Source organism: Corylus avellana, chromosome 8 (genome assembly GCF_965113065.1).
Source record: "Corylus avellana chromosome 8, dhCorAvel1.hap1.2, whole genome shotgun sequence".
NCBI lineage: Eukaryota > Viridiplantae > Streptophyta > Magnoliopsida > Fagales > Betulaceae > Corylus > Corylus avellana.
Genome location: NC_142497.1, coordinates 8,144,460 through 8,162,914, shown reverse-complemented (window position 1 = coordinate 8,162,914; position 18,455 = coordinate 8,144,460). Strand labels below are relative to the sequence as shown.

The 18,455-nt window shown below is 32.6% G+C and overlaps 1 protein-coding gene across 1 annotated transcript; it reads left to right on the top strand.

Moving 5' to 3' along the window:
• Nucleotides 1-3,329: 3,329 nt before the first annotated feature.
• On the top strand, nucleotides 3,330-10,273 carry YAB2 (Plant-specific transcription factor YABBY family protein). Its single transcript, XM_059574278.2, has 6 exons — nucleotides 3,330-3,818; nucleotides 5,618-5,737; nucleotides 6,092-6,200; nucleotides 6,986-7,034; nucleotides 7,148-7,223; nucleotides 9,877-10,273. The coding sequence occupies exons 1-6, from the start codon at nucleotides 3,747-3,749 to the stop codon at nucleotides 9,991-9,993; spliced, it is 543 nt and encodes a 180-aa protein (XP_059430261.1). The 5' UTR covers nucleotides 3,330-3,746; the 3' UTR covers nucleotides 9,994-10,273.
• The last annotated feature ends 8,182 nt before the right edge of the window (nucleotides 10,274-18,455 follow it).

Sequence of the window (18,455 nt, the reverse complement as noted above, 5' to 3'; positions counted from 1 at the left end):
ACTATGAGTGGAATGTCATGCCCTTTGAGTTAAAAAATGCTCCAAGCGAATTTCAAAACATCATGAATGAAATTATATATATATAATGGGAGTACGTACGAATCAACTGGATATACATATATTTCCAAAAATATTCGTGATGTATTCTTTTCACATTATAAATATTTTCTCTCACACACACAGAAAAAGAAAAAAAAGAAAAGAAAAAGATCTTATGACAAGTGTTAATTTTTTTTTTTTCTTGAGCTTATTTATGAGTGTGACGAATTTCTTTAAGTCGATGTCTAATGAATGTGTTTTGCCTTTTATGTCCAATTTGAAATGGACAAGAATTATAAATGGTCCTCAAGCCACTTTTAATGTCATTTGACTCATTTTATTTCTAATATAAGCTGATAACTAACTTGATTTACTACACATTTTGGAGTTATGCATATCTAATTAGTTTGAGGGTAGGTTTAGCATTGTGATTTTATTGACAAAAAAGTGTAATTTTAAAGAAAATCGCACAAAATGGATAGTTTTGGACTGCATTAGCAAAAATTGCCATTTGAAAATGTAAAAGATAAGTGTTTTAATTTCAAAGCACAATGGAATTTTTTGTTTTGAAAACGTACAATTTTAAAGACTAAATCACGATTTTAAAGGCGTTCAAACTGCGATTTTGCCAAACGTTTAATTGCATTTTAAAAAAATCACGTTTTCAAATAACACTTTTTGAAAAGGAAAAAAAAAAAAAAAACAGTATCAAAATGAACTCAAAAGTTCTTGAGGTATACCAAAAAATCAATTTACTCCTTATAGTCAACTTTTGTCCACTAACTTAATTGATACCATTAGTATGACATCGACTTAAATAGGACATGTGTCATAATTTTATTAATTTTGATGTGTCACATTATCGAAATCTATTAAGTTAATGGACAGACGACGTTGACTTTAGGGAGTAATTTTTTTATTTTATTTTATTTTATTTTTGCTTTGCTTTTGCATACCTCAAGGGCTTCTAAATTCATTTTGATACTATAAAGAGCTAATTGCAAATCATATAAACTACATAAATTAATTTTACATATTTGTTTTTAAGAAACCCTAATTAAATGGACTTTAATTAAATTACTTAGAAGTCCAATAATGCATGTGTACGTGGGAGGATTTGAAAAAAGAAGAATATTGTACCCAACTGGCTTACCTTCTCTTTTTGGGCAACCCTTTAAGTTACCATTTATACTCAATTTCTTAGAGAATATATCTTATTTAGCGTTTATTCTGTTTTGATTCCAAGTTAGGCGTGATAACTAGAAATTCGTGCCGGGAATATTTAGTTCTCTAGAATCGACAAAAGTAATGTTCTTCATTTGAAAAGACTTCCATGAATCATGATGATCACTTGCTAGTTTCAATCCCATATAAGCAAAACAAAAATATATTATTGGATCTAGTTTCACTTATTCAAAGAAAAAAGTCTACATTATTTGATTGGAAATTTTTTTTTTCTTTTCTTTTCTTTTGGGCTTTTGGGTAAGTAAAAAAAAAGGAACATGTACATGTTATATATAAAAACAAAAAATAAAAAACAAAAAACAATGACATGGAGAGTTAGTGGTTCAATGGTCTCAAAAAAATCTACATGAGATTAACAAGTACGTACTAAAATGTGGATTCAACTCTCCATAAAAGAGAATCACTTACATAAGCATGATTAGTGTTGGCCGTCTTAGAAACTACTGAAATCATGGTAGGGAATTGGGTCAGGTTCAATAGACTAGGCCCTTTCTAAGCAGTTTCAAGTGCTACCATGGACGGGCGTGATTGCCCCTTTCTATCCTTTTGAATAATAAATAAAAAATAAATAAAAATAAAATAAAAAAACTTGATGCAATTTCCAAAAACAAAAAAATGTACGTGTTTATGTTTCCACGACAATGTAAAACTTTGAGACAAATAAGAAATTAGAAAGAGCACCTCGTATTTGGATAGAGCGAGTTAACTTAATAATCTTAAGACTAATTAATTAGTTTGCCAACATAATTGATATTTTAAGGATGTGACGCTTAGGGTGGTAAATTATAAGTCCAATCTAGCAAGTTGAGAATGAGCAATTTTATTTGTTTGTTTATGAACCATATAATAATTATTTTATTCCTTCTTAATTAGGATAAAATACTTACTATAATTATTATTATGCGTTTATTCATAAATCAATGCTAATGGTGATTAATTAGTTAAACAAATTATAGTCAAGTTTTATATTGTTTGAGTTAATCAAATTGAGTAATTTTCATTAATTAACTTATATAAAATAAATTCAATAACTTTATATTTTCAATAAGTTATATCTACTTGATTTTTTAATAACAAAATAGACCTGACATAAATAAACTAATAATAATATCTATTTCATCATACATGCATTGAGAGAGAGAGAGTTCTTCGTAAGGAGCTATTTAATTATGAGTTGACGAACAATATCATTCATATTCTTATTAGGGTAGGCTATTTTTAACACGACTTGCGAATTCGAGACGAATTCAATACAAAATTATTGTGTTAGCATTTGATGGGTCTTGTCCATTTAATTAAACTGATTAGGTTAATGTTAACCTATTTAGTCTTTATATTCATATCTCGACACGATTCAAGTTCGACACTCTACATTTGGGGTTTGCAATTTTTGACACAACTGACGATTCCGGTACGAACTCAATACAAAATTAGTGAGTTAGGGTTAAGAGATCTTCTCGTTTAATTAAATGGATCGAGTTAATATTGACCTATATATATATACTCATGCCTCGACATCCGAACACAAATTACTACCTCGATCTAATTCTTCTTAAGATAAGAGCTATGTTTGCGAATTAAATTATGGAATGATAAAAGGGTAAAAATATATAAGAAATATAAATAAAGTACTATAATTTAGTAAAGAAGAAAAAAATATTCTACATTTTTGTTTTCTTTAGGGTTTCACTTTCACCCATACAAATAAAAAAACACACTAAGCATATTGGATTCGAAAAGCGTTATAGTGAAAAGCTAACATGACAACTACAGTATTGAAGTGAAAATACTTGAAAGTGTAAAAAACATAAATCTTATATTATTATGATTATTATTATTATTTTTAAGTGGGAATTAAGTGGTAAAAAGAAAGATTAGAGAGACACTTAGCATGTCTCCCATCCCAATAAACTTCTCTCTCAAACCTAAACATTCCAAGCATTAATATCTCGCCCCCCTCGTCCGCTACAGAAAGCCAGGATGGTTAGAGGATGGGTCACTCCCACCCACTCATTCTCTCAATCATAATACACATAACCCCACACCCTTCCCCACTCTCTCTCTGTCTCTCTCTCTCTCCTATCTCTCTCTCTCTGATCTCTCTCTCTCTCCCTCTCTCTCTCCCCGTAAATCCACAACCCACCTTTCCCATAAACCACCTTTTCTTCAAAATACAAAAACCACTACCCCCACTCCCACAGTCCCACTTCACTGTTTTTTCCCGACCAGACTAGTCATATCCTTACATTTGTGATTTTTGTACACTTCTCTCTCTCTCTCTCTCTCTCTCTCTCAAAAAAACAAGCATTTTTCTCTCCTCTTTGTCTTTGTACCACCGTCTTCTTGATCGCAATCTCTCCTCCTTGTTGTTGTTGCTTCCTCACCCCACTCTCTTTATTTGTGAAAGAATTCTCCTTGATCCATCCGGCCAGCTGTGTTTTCACAATTCACAACTCTAAATTATGTCACTGGATATGATGGCATCCGAACGTGTTTGTTATGTCCACTGCAACTTCTGCAACACCATTTTAGCGGTACAACCCTCTCAATTTTCTCTCTTTTTAATGTTGTTTCTCTTTTCTTGTCCTTCTAAGGCTTTCTCTCTGCCCTCTCCCTCCACAGCTACCTCAATTTCACCTTCCGGCTTCTCAGATTAGCTAGTTAGCTCGATTTTTTAAAATCTTTACTGTCTAGCTGAAAGATGTTGTTTCTGGGATTACATTGTACATCCCAGTTTATAAAATTTGCTTTTTTCTTTGTTGTTGTTGTGAAATTCCCATCCATCGATTGAAATGAATCATGGGTTTCTTGTTTTACATGGGAATTAAACCTCATATGTTATATTTTATGAGAAATTTGAACTGGGTTTTGGCTCAAGAACCCCATACATGCATCAGGATAAATTCCATTGCAAACAAGGCGAAATTGTTTGGATATTGTTAAAGAAAAGCAATTTACAAGTCTTATGAAATTCTTGATGATCTTCATAGCCGCGAGAAGGAGAAGTTAGGTAGACAATTTCCAACAGTGATAACAGATTGCTTCCGGCTAAAGAAAGCGATTCCATATATAGAGTTCTGGGGCTATGACTAGGGTTACAGCTAGAGCTAGGTAGATATATATATATTAGGGTTCTTCCCAATTCCAAAGTCATGGAAAAAGTCAAGATGAAGCTTTTAACATCGATCTCAAAGCACGAGATTTTATTATATATATCATCATGTTTCTTTCTTTCTTTGTTTCTTTCTTTCAAAACTCTCATGTTTATATTATGTTCTCGTACAAAATGAGTGCTACCAAAGAAGATCATACAAATGCTTTTTTTTTTTTTTTTTTTTTTCCTTTTATCATAAGATGCCTTCTTTTGAAACCCATTTTGCTGTTCATCTCTCTCCTATACACATCTTTTTGAACAATAAAACAAAAAAAAAAAAAGAGAGAAAAAACTGTGATCTTAACACCGCAAAGAGCAGTGATGATGATGTGGTTAATGGTGGCCATTGGCTTTATGGTTTCCGCTCCAGTCACGTCGTTTTCCTTCTCTCTCTCTCTCTCTCTGCGAGTTATAATCTTGCTCTTGAGGGTGTCAGCGGGCAGAAAAGTCAGGAGGCGCACCGAAAGGAAACAAGATATTGCAAAAAAGAGAGACAGCCTTAAATAAAGGGCAACGAGTCCTTCTAGTTATTACCCATCTGGGTTCTCTCTCTCTCTGCATACTGATCATTTCAACACATTTTTCTTGCCCAGAAAATGAACAAAAAAAAAAAAAAATCCCTTACAGATTTGAAAGAGATATATTGTATAATGCATATGCATCCCTTTTCTTCTTCCACTTCCACTTCTGAGACTAAGATTTCTTTCTAGATTCTTAGACATAAATAAGAAGCAGTTTAGCTAGTTGTGGAACTGTTGGAAGTTATTTTGCTGTTGATCCATTCATTGTTTTTTTCAAACACTCAGGGGACTGTTTTAGTTATGAGAAAAATGTAGTGAAAATGCTTTGATGTGTATTCCTAGACGGCTGAACCACCTTAATTCTCTGAGTATTTCTTCATTGAGTTATTGTAACTCTGGTCTCAATAGTTGCTGCTTCCCGTTTGTTGATTTACAGATTAAATGCTCTAGGGTTTGATAATGTCAGAAAAACAATTCATGTTTTTTTGTAGTTTGATTTTGCATATGTGAGAGAGACAGTACTAAGTGAGACCCAGAGGGAGAATTCACAGTTACACAACAAAAAATTTCCAATCATACATATATAGTTTGATTTTTCTGAAAGATTGCAAGTTTATAATTAATGTTTCTTTTGTATTCCAAAAATGGGGTTTGGCAGGTTAGTGTTCCATGCAGCAGTTTGTTCACCATTGTGACGGTTAGATGCGGGCATTGTGCTAATTTGCTGTCGGTTAACATGGGCGCTTCGCTTCAAGCAGCTCCTCCTCAAGCTCCGCAGGTATATATATTTGATGCTTTTGGCCTTCCTTTTATGGGATATATAGATATTCCTATTTGGGTGACTGAATATTATATATTTCTTATATATATATAACATTTCTAATATGTGTTAGCAAAATTATACTTCTTTTTCTAAACATACCAGCATTTCCTTGTTTCTTGAAAGGAACATTTTTTCCGTGAATCTTTTTCATTTTATTTTATTTTGTTATACAGTTTAAGCTCTTTGAATTCTCCTAGTCAAGCTAATTAAGCTGTAGTTTTGACTAAAAACCTTGATGAAAAGGAAAGAATTTTTTTTTTTTTTGCTTGTTTGGTAAATACGGTCTAATTCTTTGTCTTGTTTGAGTAGAAGCAGCACCAAAGCTCTGAAGACTGTGGGTCATCTTCCAAATGCAACAAGTTTTCTGCATTTGAGAGTACTGTAGAGCATGAACAGCCTAGAATGCCTCCCATTCGCCGTGAGTCTCACTCTCTCTCTCTCTCTCTCTCTCTCTCTCTATATATATATATATATATATATATATATATATATATATATATATATCCAGGCTGGATATAAGAACGCATGCACATTGGAAAGGATCCTATTCCAGTAGGGTAGTACCCTACGCTGAAATACTATTAATTACATCGACACCAATTAAAGTTTAATTGCATAACCACCTACCTAAACGTATATAATGTATGATGGACATCAACAATATGGAACCTTTAAATCCAAGTCTCTACCCAACTGGCCAAAGTAAATAAGCAGGCAGATTTTTAAATTTGTTTTTTTTTTTTTTTTTTGGCCCTTCTCAGATGGTGACCTTACATAACAAATTTGACCTATCATTAGTTTTGTAGCAGAGCCCAAGAACCTTGCTGGGTCAATTTACAGTTAGAAAGATTCAAATTTGTAATAATTTTAACCCTAGCTATAGCTAGCTAGCTAGCTAGCTAACAAATAAGGCTGCCTTTTGATCAGTTACTGACCAATTTGTGATATTTTCAGCCCCTAATTTTGATCAGTATACCTTTTCATCAGTTATTGGACCAGTTATATATATATATCTGATTCAGAAATGCTCACAAAACTAGGAGCAATATTGGACCACAGAATATGTTCACAGATGGAATGTTAAAGACCCATATAGATGTATATATAATTACATAGAATTTTGATGCAAAAACTATAACAATTAACAGGTTCATGTTCATCATACAGAAAAATTATGTTTTAATTAAACTGTTTACATCACAGCCCCAGAGAAGAGACAAAGGGTTCCATCAGCATATAACAGGTTTATCAAGTAAGTCAAACAGTTCATAGCTGCTAAACCTCTCTCTCTTTCTCTCTTTTTCTCTCAAAACCTTGAAAGAGTTTACCTTGTTATTTTTTATTTTTTATTTTTGTAATTTGTAGGGAGGAAATCCAAAGGATTAAGGCAAGTAATCCTGACATCAGCCACAGGGAAGCTTTTAGTACAGCTGCAAAAAATGTGAGTTGTAATAAGATTATGTAAACAAATTGGATGGAGTAGCCTAACTAATTACGCATGCATCATCACTGCCTCAAAAATGCATTACTGTTTCGCTCAAAACATTACCTCATGCAATCTTTCCTGGCCTGAGGAGGCCATCATGTTTCTCAACCAATAATTCTTACTTTTGACCTATTGTTTTTTGTTTTTTTTTTTGTTTTTGTTTTTGATCTATAAAGTATATAGCCCTTTAAGCTAAGTTATATTCTCCTCTTCCCACCCACTTATTAACATGGTTTCTCATGTCAATTACATAAAAAAGAAAAAATCACTTAAAATACGTTATGTCAATCAATATAAAACGACAGTAAAAAGCAGTATTACTTTCTACTTACTGATTGATCATATCGTTGTTCGTTCCCTTTCTTGCTAATAGGTGTTTTTTACACTATATTTTTGGGTACTAACTGTTTTTAATTTCGGGGGTAACAAAATATTAGTAAAGAAAAGAAAGATCTATGCTAGTAGTTTTAGATGGAAAAATGCTAGAAACCACACTTAAGTGAGATTCAAGCTTGTATCTCACTTTGCTAATATGTCACTATCAATTAGGCTTTGTTGAAAGTGGAATGGCCAAACAACATAATTTCAATGATGTTTTATTCATGATTGTGAATAGTATATATGTATCAAATTCCTTTGGTCACAGTAAAAGTTTACTTTGCCACAGGGGTGGTACATCATTGATATATTGTTACCTAAAAAAGCACTATTAATAGACAACTTATATACCATCTTATTTCAAAATTGGAAATTACTTTGATTTGTATGGATAATAAAACAATTAGAAGAGTTGATTATTTGTGATCTTTCCCCACTTGAGTCAACTAGCATTTTATTCATCACCTTAATGCCACACAAACTATAGGGCTTGTTTGCTAATACTTTTTAGAACTAGTTTTTTGCATTTTTAGCAAAAACAAACTAAAATAAAAGCATTAAGAACAAATTAAACACAAAACACTCAAAGCTACTTTTAATTTTATGTTGCATTACAACTAAAAAGCAAATTAAACGCACATTTTAAAAAGCATTAGCAAACGAACCCGTAAAAATTTTGGCATTGTCGGTTATCTCATCACATGCATTAATTGATCATTAGCTAGGACTTGGCTTAGGATTGAATCTTACTTGGTGAAAAAAAAAGTGTACACAGAAATGGCATCATAATTTAGGCAATTGATCATATTTTTTAGGTTCAGTTTAAACCACCTTTGGGAAATATTACAAGAATAGCTAAATTAAGTAGGATGATGAAAAGCAGGCTGTGAATGGTAACTTCACCTACAATGTTTCTAAGAATAGAGGAGACAGAATCTAATTATTTTTCCTTGGTCCATATATATATATTCACAATGATGGGAATCGAGGGAAAAGCTTTTTTTTTTTTTTTTTTTTTTGGGAAAAAGCTTGCCTCTTATATATTGTTGGCCAAATCACATCTGGGGTCCCATCGATCCAAAGTAACCTAGGTGAGGTCAAGAGTTCAAATCATGTGATTTAATGCACATGATATAAAACATTATATATTCTCCAATGCTTTACTAAAAGTATATATATATATATATATATATATATATATATATTACATTTTTAAAACATGCATATGATGATGATCACTTTATAGCTTGAGCCTTTTTTATTTTATTAAATATTTAGCCAAAGTTACTGAAAATTATGGAAGGTTTCATCTTCCAATTACAATTAGAAATTACTTAAAAATGATATATAGACTCTTATTTATAATAAAGAAATTACCTTGGAGGGATATGTTTGTTTAATGGATATGATTGCCTAAATTCTCATGATTTCACTCACTCATTGTAACTTCTTAAAAGGAAATTAATGACTTTTTTAGGAATAATTTTCACCATTTTCTTCATTGAATTTATTTCCATTATTATGGGAAAAAGGTTGGACATCAAAAAGCTGGTAATCCATTTGAGCCAGTAGTGTTGTATACAATTAAGGTAGCACCCAAATGATTATAATTATATTTTATTCATGAAGGGACTAACATCTATAGGTAAAGAATTGCTGCAAGTCCTTTCACCATGATGCTTCTTTTTATATTTATCAGTGCATCTTTTATCATATAAGACCCAGGCAATCAGAAACTAAGGGCATTAGACAACTTTTTAGAGGTTGTCTTTTGTTTTTCTAGTTGTAATGGGACATAAAGGGGTGAAAAAGTATTTTTTTAATATTTTGTGAGTGTTATATATTTTGAATTGTTTATATAATGTTTTTGTATTTTTGCTTAAAAAAAAAATACATCTTTAAAAAACGTTATCAAACGAGTCATAAGCATTTAATGACCATTATGATTGCTAAGCGAAATTGATAACTTTGCTTTGTAAATTTTTCATGTCTTTCCTTTTGAAACTATTGTTATTGCTATTAGAAAATTGTAATGGATCAAGAGAGGAGATCTCCTGTTGTCTAAGTAGGGCTTCCCTGTCCGAGAAGAGACTTGAGCCTTGGTCTTCGGATAGGAGATCTCTCTCGAATATTAAAATGAATATTCAATTGTAGAAGATCTCCATCCGAGATATTGTGTATTTAAGTGGCCTAACAAGTTTTTTTTTTTTTTTTTCCTGGATTTGATCAGTGGGCACATTTCCCTCACATTCACTTTGGGCAAAAGGTGGATGGCAACAAGCAAGCAAAGTTGGACCAGGCATTTGCAGGATCAGAGGGAATACAAAAGTCTAATGGATTCTACTAAGAGATGAAGAGGGTACCCCATGCCCCTTTCATAGCTTGTTTTTCTATGCAAAATAGTGAAAGTGTTGAGGTTGATGAAGTCTCTTGCCCAATCAGGAAGGCCCTCTTTATAAACCTCCCACCCCTTGTTAATTGTGTGTACTTGTTGTTGGCCCCTCTAACTTTTAAGAAGTGATGCCTGCTATTCTTGTGATTGCATTTATTTTCTTGTACTACATTTCTTTAACTAAACTTTATTATTATTATATATAATATCTCCTCCCATAGTGTGCGATTGAATATTTTCTTTGCTTCTTAATTACCAATTAGGAATAACTCTCTCTCTCTCTCTCTCTCTCTCTTTTTACTGACATTTAAAAAAAAAAAAAAAAAAAGCGCTGAAAATGGGTCCTTGGATTGAGCACCAAATGGAGGGAGAAGAAAATTACGTGGTCCTCAAAGAGAAAAGCATATATTTATGAATGATGATAGGGATGATGGATGGATACAGTGCTTGATTCTGTTCACCTGCTGCAAGTTCAGAGATGGCAGAGATAAATATATTATTATTATTATGAAAGATAAGCAAATGAGGAGGCAGAGGTAGACGACACGACCTTGGGATACACGAATCCAACTTTTACAAGGCTTAGGTTGCCCAACCAGATCATCACAACTTCGTCAAAACCACCTACAATTACAAAGCATCCATCACAGGTTGTTGACTATATATAATTACTTTTCTGCTTTTTGAAAAGAAAATGATAGTGTTTTTTTTTCAAAAAAAAAAAAAAAAATTCTGAGCTAAAATTAAACATCAATCACTCTCTTTAATTTACTTGACCAAAACAACAATTAAAGCAACTTGTTCGTTATTAGATAATCATTAAGAATCTGATCACTTCAAAACTGTTATCTAATCAACTTCTTTTCTTTAACCTTTTCATGAAAGAATATATTTATTAATCTTTGAAAAATTTATATTTCCAAACTAATTTCCAGTTTATATTTAGAAGATTTCTTGTACCAAGCTAATCTCTATGTTTTCCAAGGGTTTATTTAAAAACCAAAAAAAAAAAAAAAAAAAACTTTTATAGAACACAAAACAAAACAAAACACACACTTAACCACTGCATACTGCTTCTGTCATGATGACGTGGTGAAAACATAGTAACAGGCTGTGACGGTTGTGAGCATCTTCCACCGTTAATCAAAGTGTGATGCAAACTGTGTCCTGCATGGTACAACCACTGTACGTGCCCCAGCAAGCAGCGCGCACTCGCTTCTTTTTCTTGACATCCAAAGTGCATGGCCTGTGGCATGGGAAACAAAACCCACCTGTGTTGGTAGCACGTTCGTACCGGTGCAGCTTTGTACAGTAAAAGAAATATTCACGATCATCATATCTTGAGAGAGAGAGAGATTATTTTTTTTATTATTATAATAAATATTTATGGGTTCCATTTGTTTGTATTCTGGGAAGGGGTTAAGCGTACAGAATCTGAAACGTCAAATCATGTAGTTGGATGTTTGTGTGGCTCTTTGTTTGTGAGTTGGGTCTTGTCTAAAAGATGGATCACTCAACTTTCTTAACTTTTTATAAAAACAATGAATGTCTGAATCGGACTGTCATGTCAATCTATATATATATATTTATATATTATTATATGTGGGGGAGAGAGAGAGGATGAAGAAGAAACAGAAGAAGCAGCAGAAGGAGAGAGAGAGAGAGAGAGATTCTGGTTGTGATTTAACATTTAATTTCTTGTTGCAGAGGGACATGAAAGCAAGCGGGTTAGAGCACACCCACACTCCATGCGTGTAAGAATATATGCACGCACCCCACACACACCTGCCTCACATAATTACTCACCATGCATCCTTTTCTCTGACATTCAACATAAAAGGACACTTTTTTTTTATTTTATTATTTTATTATTATATATTTATTTACATTCTTTAGTGTAACTTTATTCGGTTAAAACTTTTATAATCAATATAAGAAAAACAAATATACATATTTCCTTCAAATTTTAACTTTATTTGTTAATATCTTTTTAAATTATCAATTGTGTTGTCAATCTCTTTCAAAAACTATCAAAATAATGTCAGTGTCTTCTAATACCAACAAAAAAACAAAAATGACCTCAAACAAAGTTTAATAAGACAAAAAAATCCTTATAAAATTAAAAAAAGAACAAAAATTTGAAGAAAACCAAAACTCATTCTTTAAAAAAAATTAAAATGACCCCCTTGGTTTTTCAAAAACCAACATTATTTGTTTTAAAAATAAAAATAAAATAATTTTTTCGATTTCTTAAATTTTCATTTTTATTTTTTAAAGTTTATATATATATTATCTCAAGAGCTTAAATTTATAATAAATTTAATTATTTAATTAGTATTTTAATACTGCTTCTCATGTGCGAGCTCAGCTCTCTTAATAAATGAGGTATAACAAGTGAAATATTCAATTGAAATAAGAGTAAAATTATAAAAACAAGGTTGTTCTTCACGCTTGATGTTGTGTATGCATGGTAAGAAATTGGTGTTAACGTTACTTGTTCTTCGTGCCCACTTAATTCCTTAACACTCATCCTAAAGTTGGAGTTGATACTAAAGACACCTAACTTGCTCAAGAGATGTTGAAATTGTGTTGTACCAAATGCTTTAGTGAATAGATCGACAGCTTGCTGATTTGTAAACACGTGAATGATTTAAATAATTTTGGCTTGGAGTTTCTCTCGGATGAGGCGACAGCCAGTCTCTATATGTTTTGTCGCTCATGGAATACTAGATTTGAGGTTATACGAATGGGTGCCTTGTTGTCACAATATAGTTTAACCAGCTGTGGATGTGTCACGTTCAGATCTAATCTTAAATGTCTTTGCATCATACCCAATACGCATCACAGAATGCGTACCCGTAACTCGAGGTTTCATGTGGCTTATAAGAGAATTCTTTGTCTTTGAGATTGCTTGATGTATCATATCACTTTATATGATACAATGTTAAATCAAACCCTTATGTCAAAAGGTTAAACATGTAAAAAAATAATAAATTTAATTATTTAATTAATATTCTACAAAATAATGTTTAAATCCATTATCTTTGACATTTTCTCACGTCATTCCGGATCAAATCAATTCTTAAGGTTTAATATATTATTAAATTACTCTCTTGGTCTCATTTTTGTTAATTATTTTATAAAATATGACACCATATCTAATACTTTTGCGACACGAATATAAATTGTACAATCAACCTCCCCATGTCCCTTAAATAATTTGATTTCCTCCCATGCTTTCTCCTTCTCCAAAAATACATTATCTTTTTTTTTTTTTTCTTCCTAGAAGTCATTAAACTTAAGCTCATATTTTTGTCTATTTAAATTTAATTTCATAAAAATATTTATTGTATTAAAATGCATGTTATTTATAAATTTTCATTTATCGTAAGAAAGAGAGAGTGAATTATAATTAATTGACATGTTTTTAAAGAACTTCGAAGATTTGTAAACATTTTAGTCAAAAAAATCTTTTGAATTGAAAGAGTCAGAATTAATTTATAGATAATTTGTATACATTTTCATCAATAATTATGCTTTGGATATTTTTTCACCTAATTAAAATTTTCACATGAAATTAATTAATGGGCTCTGTTTGGCTACTTATTTTGAACCCTAAACAAGATTTAGTTGAAAATGTGGGATCTAGAAACTCCTGCCCCCCCACTCTAAGTGGGTGCATGCTTCCGTGCCTTTAGGATCAAGAAATGATTAGCTATGAATAAATAAATAAAAAGTGGTAGCAGACGGAGAAAGCAGTAGCAACCAACCCATGATTTGGAGGTCAACTTTCTTTCTTTCTTTCACACTTCAGTGCTATATATATGTTCGCACTAAACCAAATGATCCCACAACTACACTTTTTTTTTTTTTAATAAAAAAAAATTAATTAATTTTTTATTTGAATAGGCTCGACCTAAAATGATATATCCTCCAATAAAATCATTGAATTGGTAAAACCCCTATTGGCTTTCCCTACATTTAATTAATCATGTATATCTAAATGAAAAAAGATAAAAAATAAAATAAAAATAAAAATAATCAATCAATAATCTTTATTCACTCCAGAAAATCAAGAACGAAAAAACAACCAGAGCATAGAGCTCTCTAGAGAAAGAGGAGATTGCTCTAGGGTTACAATATCTGAATAATTCTAGGGACTTCCTCCATCCATACTAAATCAATAAATGCTTGTACTTTTGCTTTTGCGAGCCCATGTGCTGCTTAATTGGCCTCTCTATTTACATGCCCCACCACCCATCTTCGAAAATGCATGAGCACCTGTTGGATATCTCCCACGATTTGTCCATAAAGGCACAGATTAGGGCCTAATCCCATTATTGTCTCAATGACAAGCTTGGAATCTCCTTCTAAGAATATCTCCTGTAAAGTAATATCCCGGCAGAGTTCCACTGCACTCAGCGCCCCCATAGCTTCGACTGTGGCTAGTTCTTGGACTATTGCCAATGATCTGCTCCTAGCCACTATGACAAGTACCAGAAAGTCACGTATGATCACGCCAATCCCCAGTCTTTTAAGCTTTGTATTCAGAGCTATGTCCCAATTCGCTTTAAATCCCCCCTGTTGCGGAGGTTTCCATTTTGCCGGTAGAGTTGATAAGGGACGAGTCTCACTATCCCCCATGTGTTCTGTGATACCCTGGGCCTGGTGAAATTGTTGCAAAAGGTCTTCAGCCTCCCGTACTATAAGGTTTGGATGGGTAAGCAAACCGCCATGCACCACTGTGTTTCGTCTCATCCAAATGCCACGGGCTATTATTGCACAGAGGTCCATCTCCTCATTACTGCATCTAGCTATAAGAGCTCCTATTAGTTCCATAATCTCTGAGAAAGAACCATGGGTTTTTTGGATCTTTCGTCCACATCCCCCCATATGTCTTGAGCTACCGAGCACTCCCATATTGCATGCATGACTGTCTCCGACCCCCTAGTACAAATCGCACATGTATCATCTTGCACTATACCCTTTTTGAACAAATTCTCCTTTGTGGGGTGAATATTATTGCACATCCTACAAAGGAAAACTCTAGTGGAATTTGAAACTTTTAAGTTCCAAATGGTCTTCCAGATAATGTTCTAACCCAATTGAGACAATCATTCCCCTCCCAACTGTGACTTTCTCTCCTTTTCCAGGTAGTAGGCACTTCAGATAGTGAAGTTCCCTGTCTTTGTGAGGCGCCAAATCATCTTATCCCTTTGGTTATATCGGCTCAGAGGAAGATTACATATGATTTCAGCTTCTTCCTCCTCAAAATGTTCTCGGATAAATTGGACATTCCAACCCTCCATTCTTGGGTCCATCAAAGTACAGACCTTGGCATCCTCCTCCCCATTCCAATAGAGCATTTGGATCTTAAAAGAAGTCGGTCTAGGAACCCAACAATCCCCCCATATTTTCACTAATCTCCCATCTCCAATTCGCCATATTACTCCATCACGCACCATCTTAAAAGATGGCCTACTTCCAAGTTTTGAATCCCAAAAAGACCTACAGGGATAGGATTTTACCCTTATAATTTTTGATGCCAGGATGTCTGGATTTTGTATGAGTCTCCAGCATTGTTTTACAAGGAGGGCCGTGTTGAAACAAGTGAGATCTCTAAAACCCATTCCTTGTTCCACCTTGGATCTTCCCATCTTTGCCTAGTTCATCCAGTGGATTTTGTTCTCATTCTCCTTGTGTCTCCACCCGAATTTCTGCATAATAACATTTATCTTCTTACAAAGTGTTTTTGGCAACAGGAAAATACTCATACTATACGTGAGGATTGCTTGGAATACCGCCTTCAGAAGAATCTCATTTCCAGCTTGGGAGAGGAACTTCGTCTTCCAATCATTGACCCGTTTCCTCACTCGATCATTCATGCTTTTGAACTCCCCAATTCGGGACTTTCCCACAAGGGCTGGGAGCCCTAAGTACTTATCATATCGTTGGGTAGCCTGTACACCTGTTAATTGTAGGAGAGTATCATGATCCTCCTACCTAGTATTGCGGCTGAAAAAGATAGAGGTTATGGCGTGGTTCCAAAAACTTGTTGTGCAAATTTTAATATACTCGCAAGTGCACGAATCGTTTGCAATATAATGTTTTGCAAGTGCAAGGTTGAACCCACAGAGAATTGTATTTTTGAAAGAACAATTTAAATTTAAACTAATTAAATCCTAACCTAGTTCCAAAAGAGTTTTGAATTTTGGTTTTAAAATTAAAAGACAAACATAAACTAATTAAAATAAACTAAGAGATAAAATACTAAGGTTTGGGAATTCACACTCACCGAATCATAACAACATATTTCTATGTTTATCAATATTAATCTAAAGTTCTCACAATTAAAATCTTAGATATGTTTTACTATGTTTCAAACAATTAATCAAAACCATCTCATGTATCCATTCATTGCACAAATCACAAGATGAATCCAATATCAATTAAATCATCAAATATATCCGTAAATCATAAAAGATATCCAATATTAATTAAAACATCAAATGTATCCGTAGAACAAATTACAAGGGATATCCAATTATTTAGACAAATAAAATCAAGCAATCAATTATGTGAAATTATCTTAAATCATCAAGTGTATCCTTAAATCACAAAAGATATCCAATAATCATTTCACACATTGAAAAGAAATAAAACAATTGAAATATTAAACCCAATAAAATCAGATAAATAAAGATTTACATAAAAGTGTTGACATTCTTTATCAGTGAGGCTTCATCCCCAACCTCAGTTGGGAATTTAGCTCCACATAAAAATAAAACCTAAATCTAAAGAAAACATAAACTAAAAAGAGAAAATTTGTAAAATTTTGCTCTTTGGAATTCTATATCTTTTCTTTAATGCAAAGAAGTCTATTTATAGGCTTAGGAAAGTCCTAGAAGCCCTATTAAACCTAGATAATTCGGAGGTCTGTCTCCCAATTAAAATAGAAGTCTGAAATCGGAATAAGATTCGTCCATATTTGTGTCCTTTTATTGCGGGAAACTTATGGCATAGTAACCGTCCGAATTAGGAAAAACCTATTTCATAACTAATTGTAGTATTTTGAATTAGCTTTCCAACGCCACTTGAATCACTTAAATCCGATATTTGAACGGAAAGTTTTGGTTAAAATATTGAGACATATGCAGAATCTAAATTTGAATCAAATCCGAAATTTTATCCAATCTGAACTTTAATCCAATCTGATCTTTAATCCGATTTAACATTTTCTTGGATTTGGTTAAACTTAACCACCTCATCTAGGTCTTCTCAAAGTATGATTTCTTCCAAACTTTGCATTTTTCCCTTTAAAGCTGTAATTTTTCTTTAGTGACCTACAAAACACTAAAAACACAAAATATTAAATAACGATACAGCTATAGGATTAACTAATGTAAATAAAGGGGTCCAAATATGCAATATTTGGCACTTATTAAACACCCTCAAACTTACATTTTGGTAGTCCCTTAGCAAAACAAAACGAAAAATAAAATGAAAGCAAGATACATAAATCCTCATTCGTGGGAGAGACGATTGCATTTAGGATATGCAACAAGCCTTTTAAACCTCTAGGCATCCTTAGTGGATAAGTGAAGTCTCATGAGGACTTAACAGAAATGATACTCACAAACATTATAGCACTATGTTATTAACAAGAAAAAAATTTCACATAAACTATGGTTCTTATTCATGAGCAAACTTAAAAAAACAAACACCATCATCATAGTCAAAAGGAAATCCAGAATTAAATCACTCATAAATAAACAATTGAGACTTCATATGTTCTGAAAAGTGCAAAGTGTAATTAGCATTCAATCATGAAACTTTCAGTTTAAACTAAAGACAAGTTTCATAAAATTTGTAAAAATCTCTATCAAATAAAACAACCAAGGCAAGATATGCTTTTTTTTATTTTTTTTATGTTTTTTATTTTTTTTACAGGTTCTGCAATGTCTAACTCCCTTAAGCTTTCTAATTGACCCATGTAACAAGTGTTAAGCCAATGAGTCCCAAGGCAGGTGACTTTAGGGCACTAGATGTAAAACATCTCTAATGGCTTATTAACTTAATTAAAAAAGGCTACGAAGCCAGACTAGCCATATCTTAAATCAACACTGAACTTCACACCTTTTGACGCGAACACTCAATGCTTAATGAGGCAAGAGGTCCAGTTACTCAGCGGAAAACTCAACTTGATCTTTTTTTTTTCTTTTTTTTTTTTCTCTTATTTATTTATTATTATTATTATTATTTTATCTTGCAAGCCAATGGTTATTCATCAATAGGTTATCCAACAAATCTCAAAGAGAACAAGCTTAAGCTCACAGAAAACGTGTTAATGTGCTCATAAAAATTTATCTCAAAACAAGTGAAATCTCTTTTACCAAAAAATAAGTCAATGGACTCAG

Excerpts from the sequence above, each read along its gene's own strand:
- YAB2 (XM_059574278.2), top strand. The coding sequence starts at position 3,747 with ATGTCACTGGATATGATGGCATCCGAACGTGTTTGTTATGTCCACTGC. Across the intron at positions 5,738-6,091 it reads CTCCTCCTCAAGCTCCGCAG|AAGCAGCACCAAAGCTCTGA; the intron begins GTATATATATTT and ends TTGTTTGAGTAG. Across the intron at positions 6,201-6,985 it reads TAGAATGCCTCCCATTCGCC|CCCCAGAGAAGAGACAAAGG; the intron begins GTGAGTCTCACT and ends TTTACATCACAG.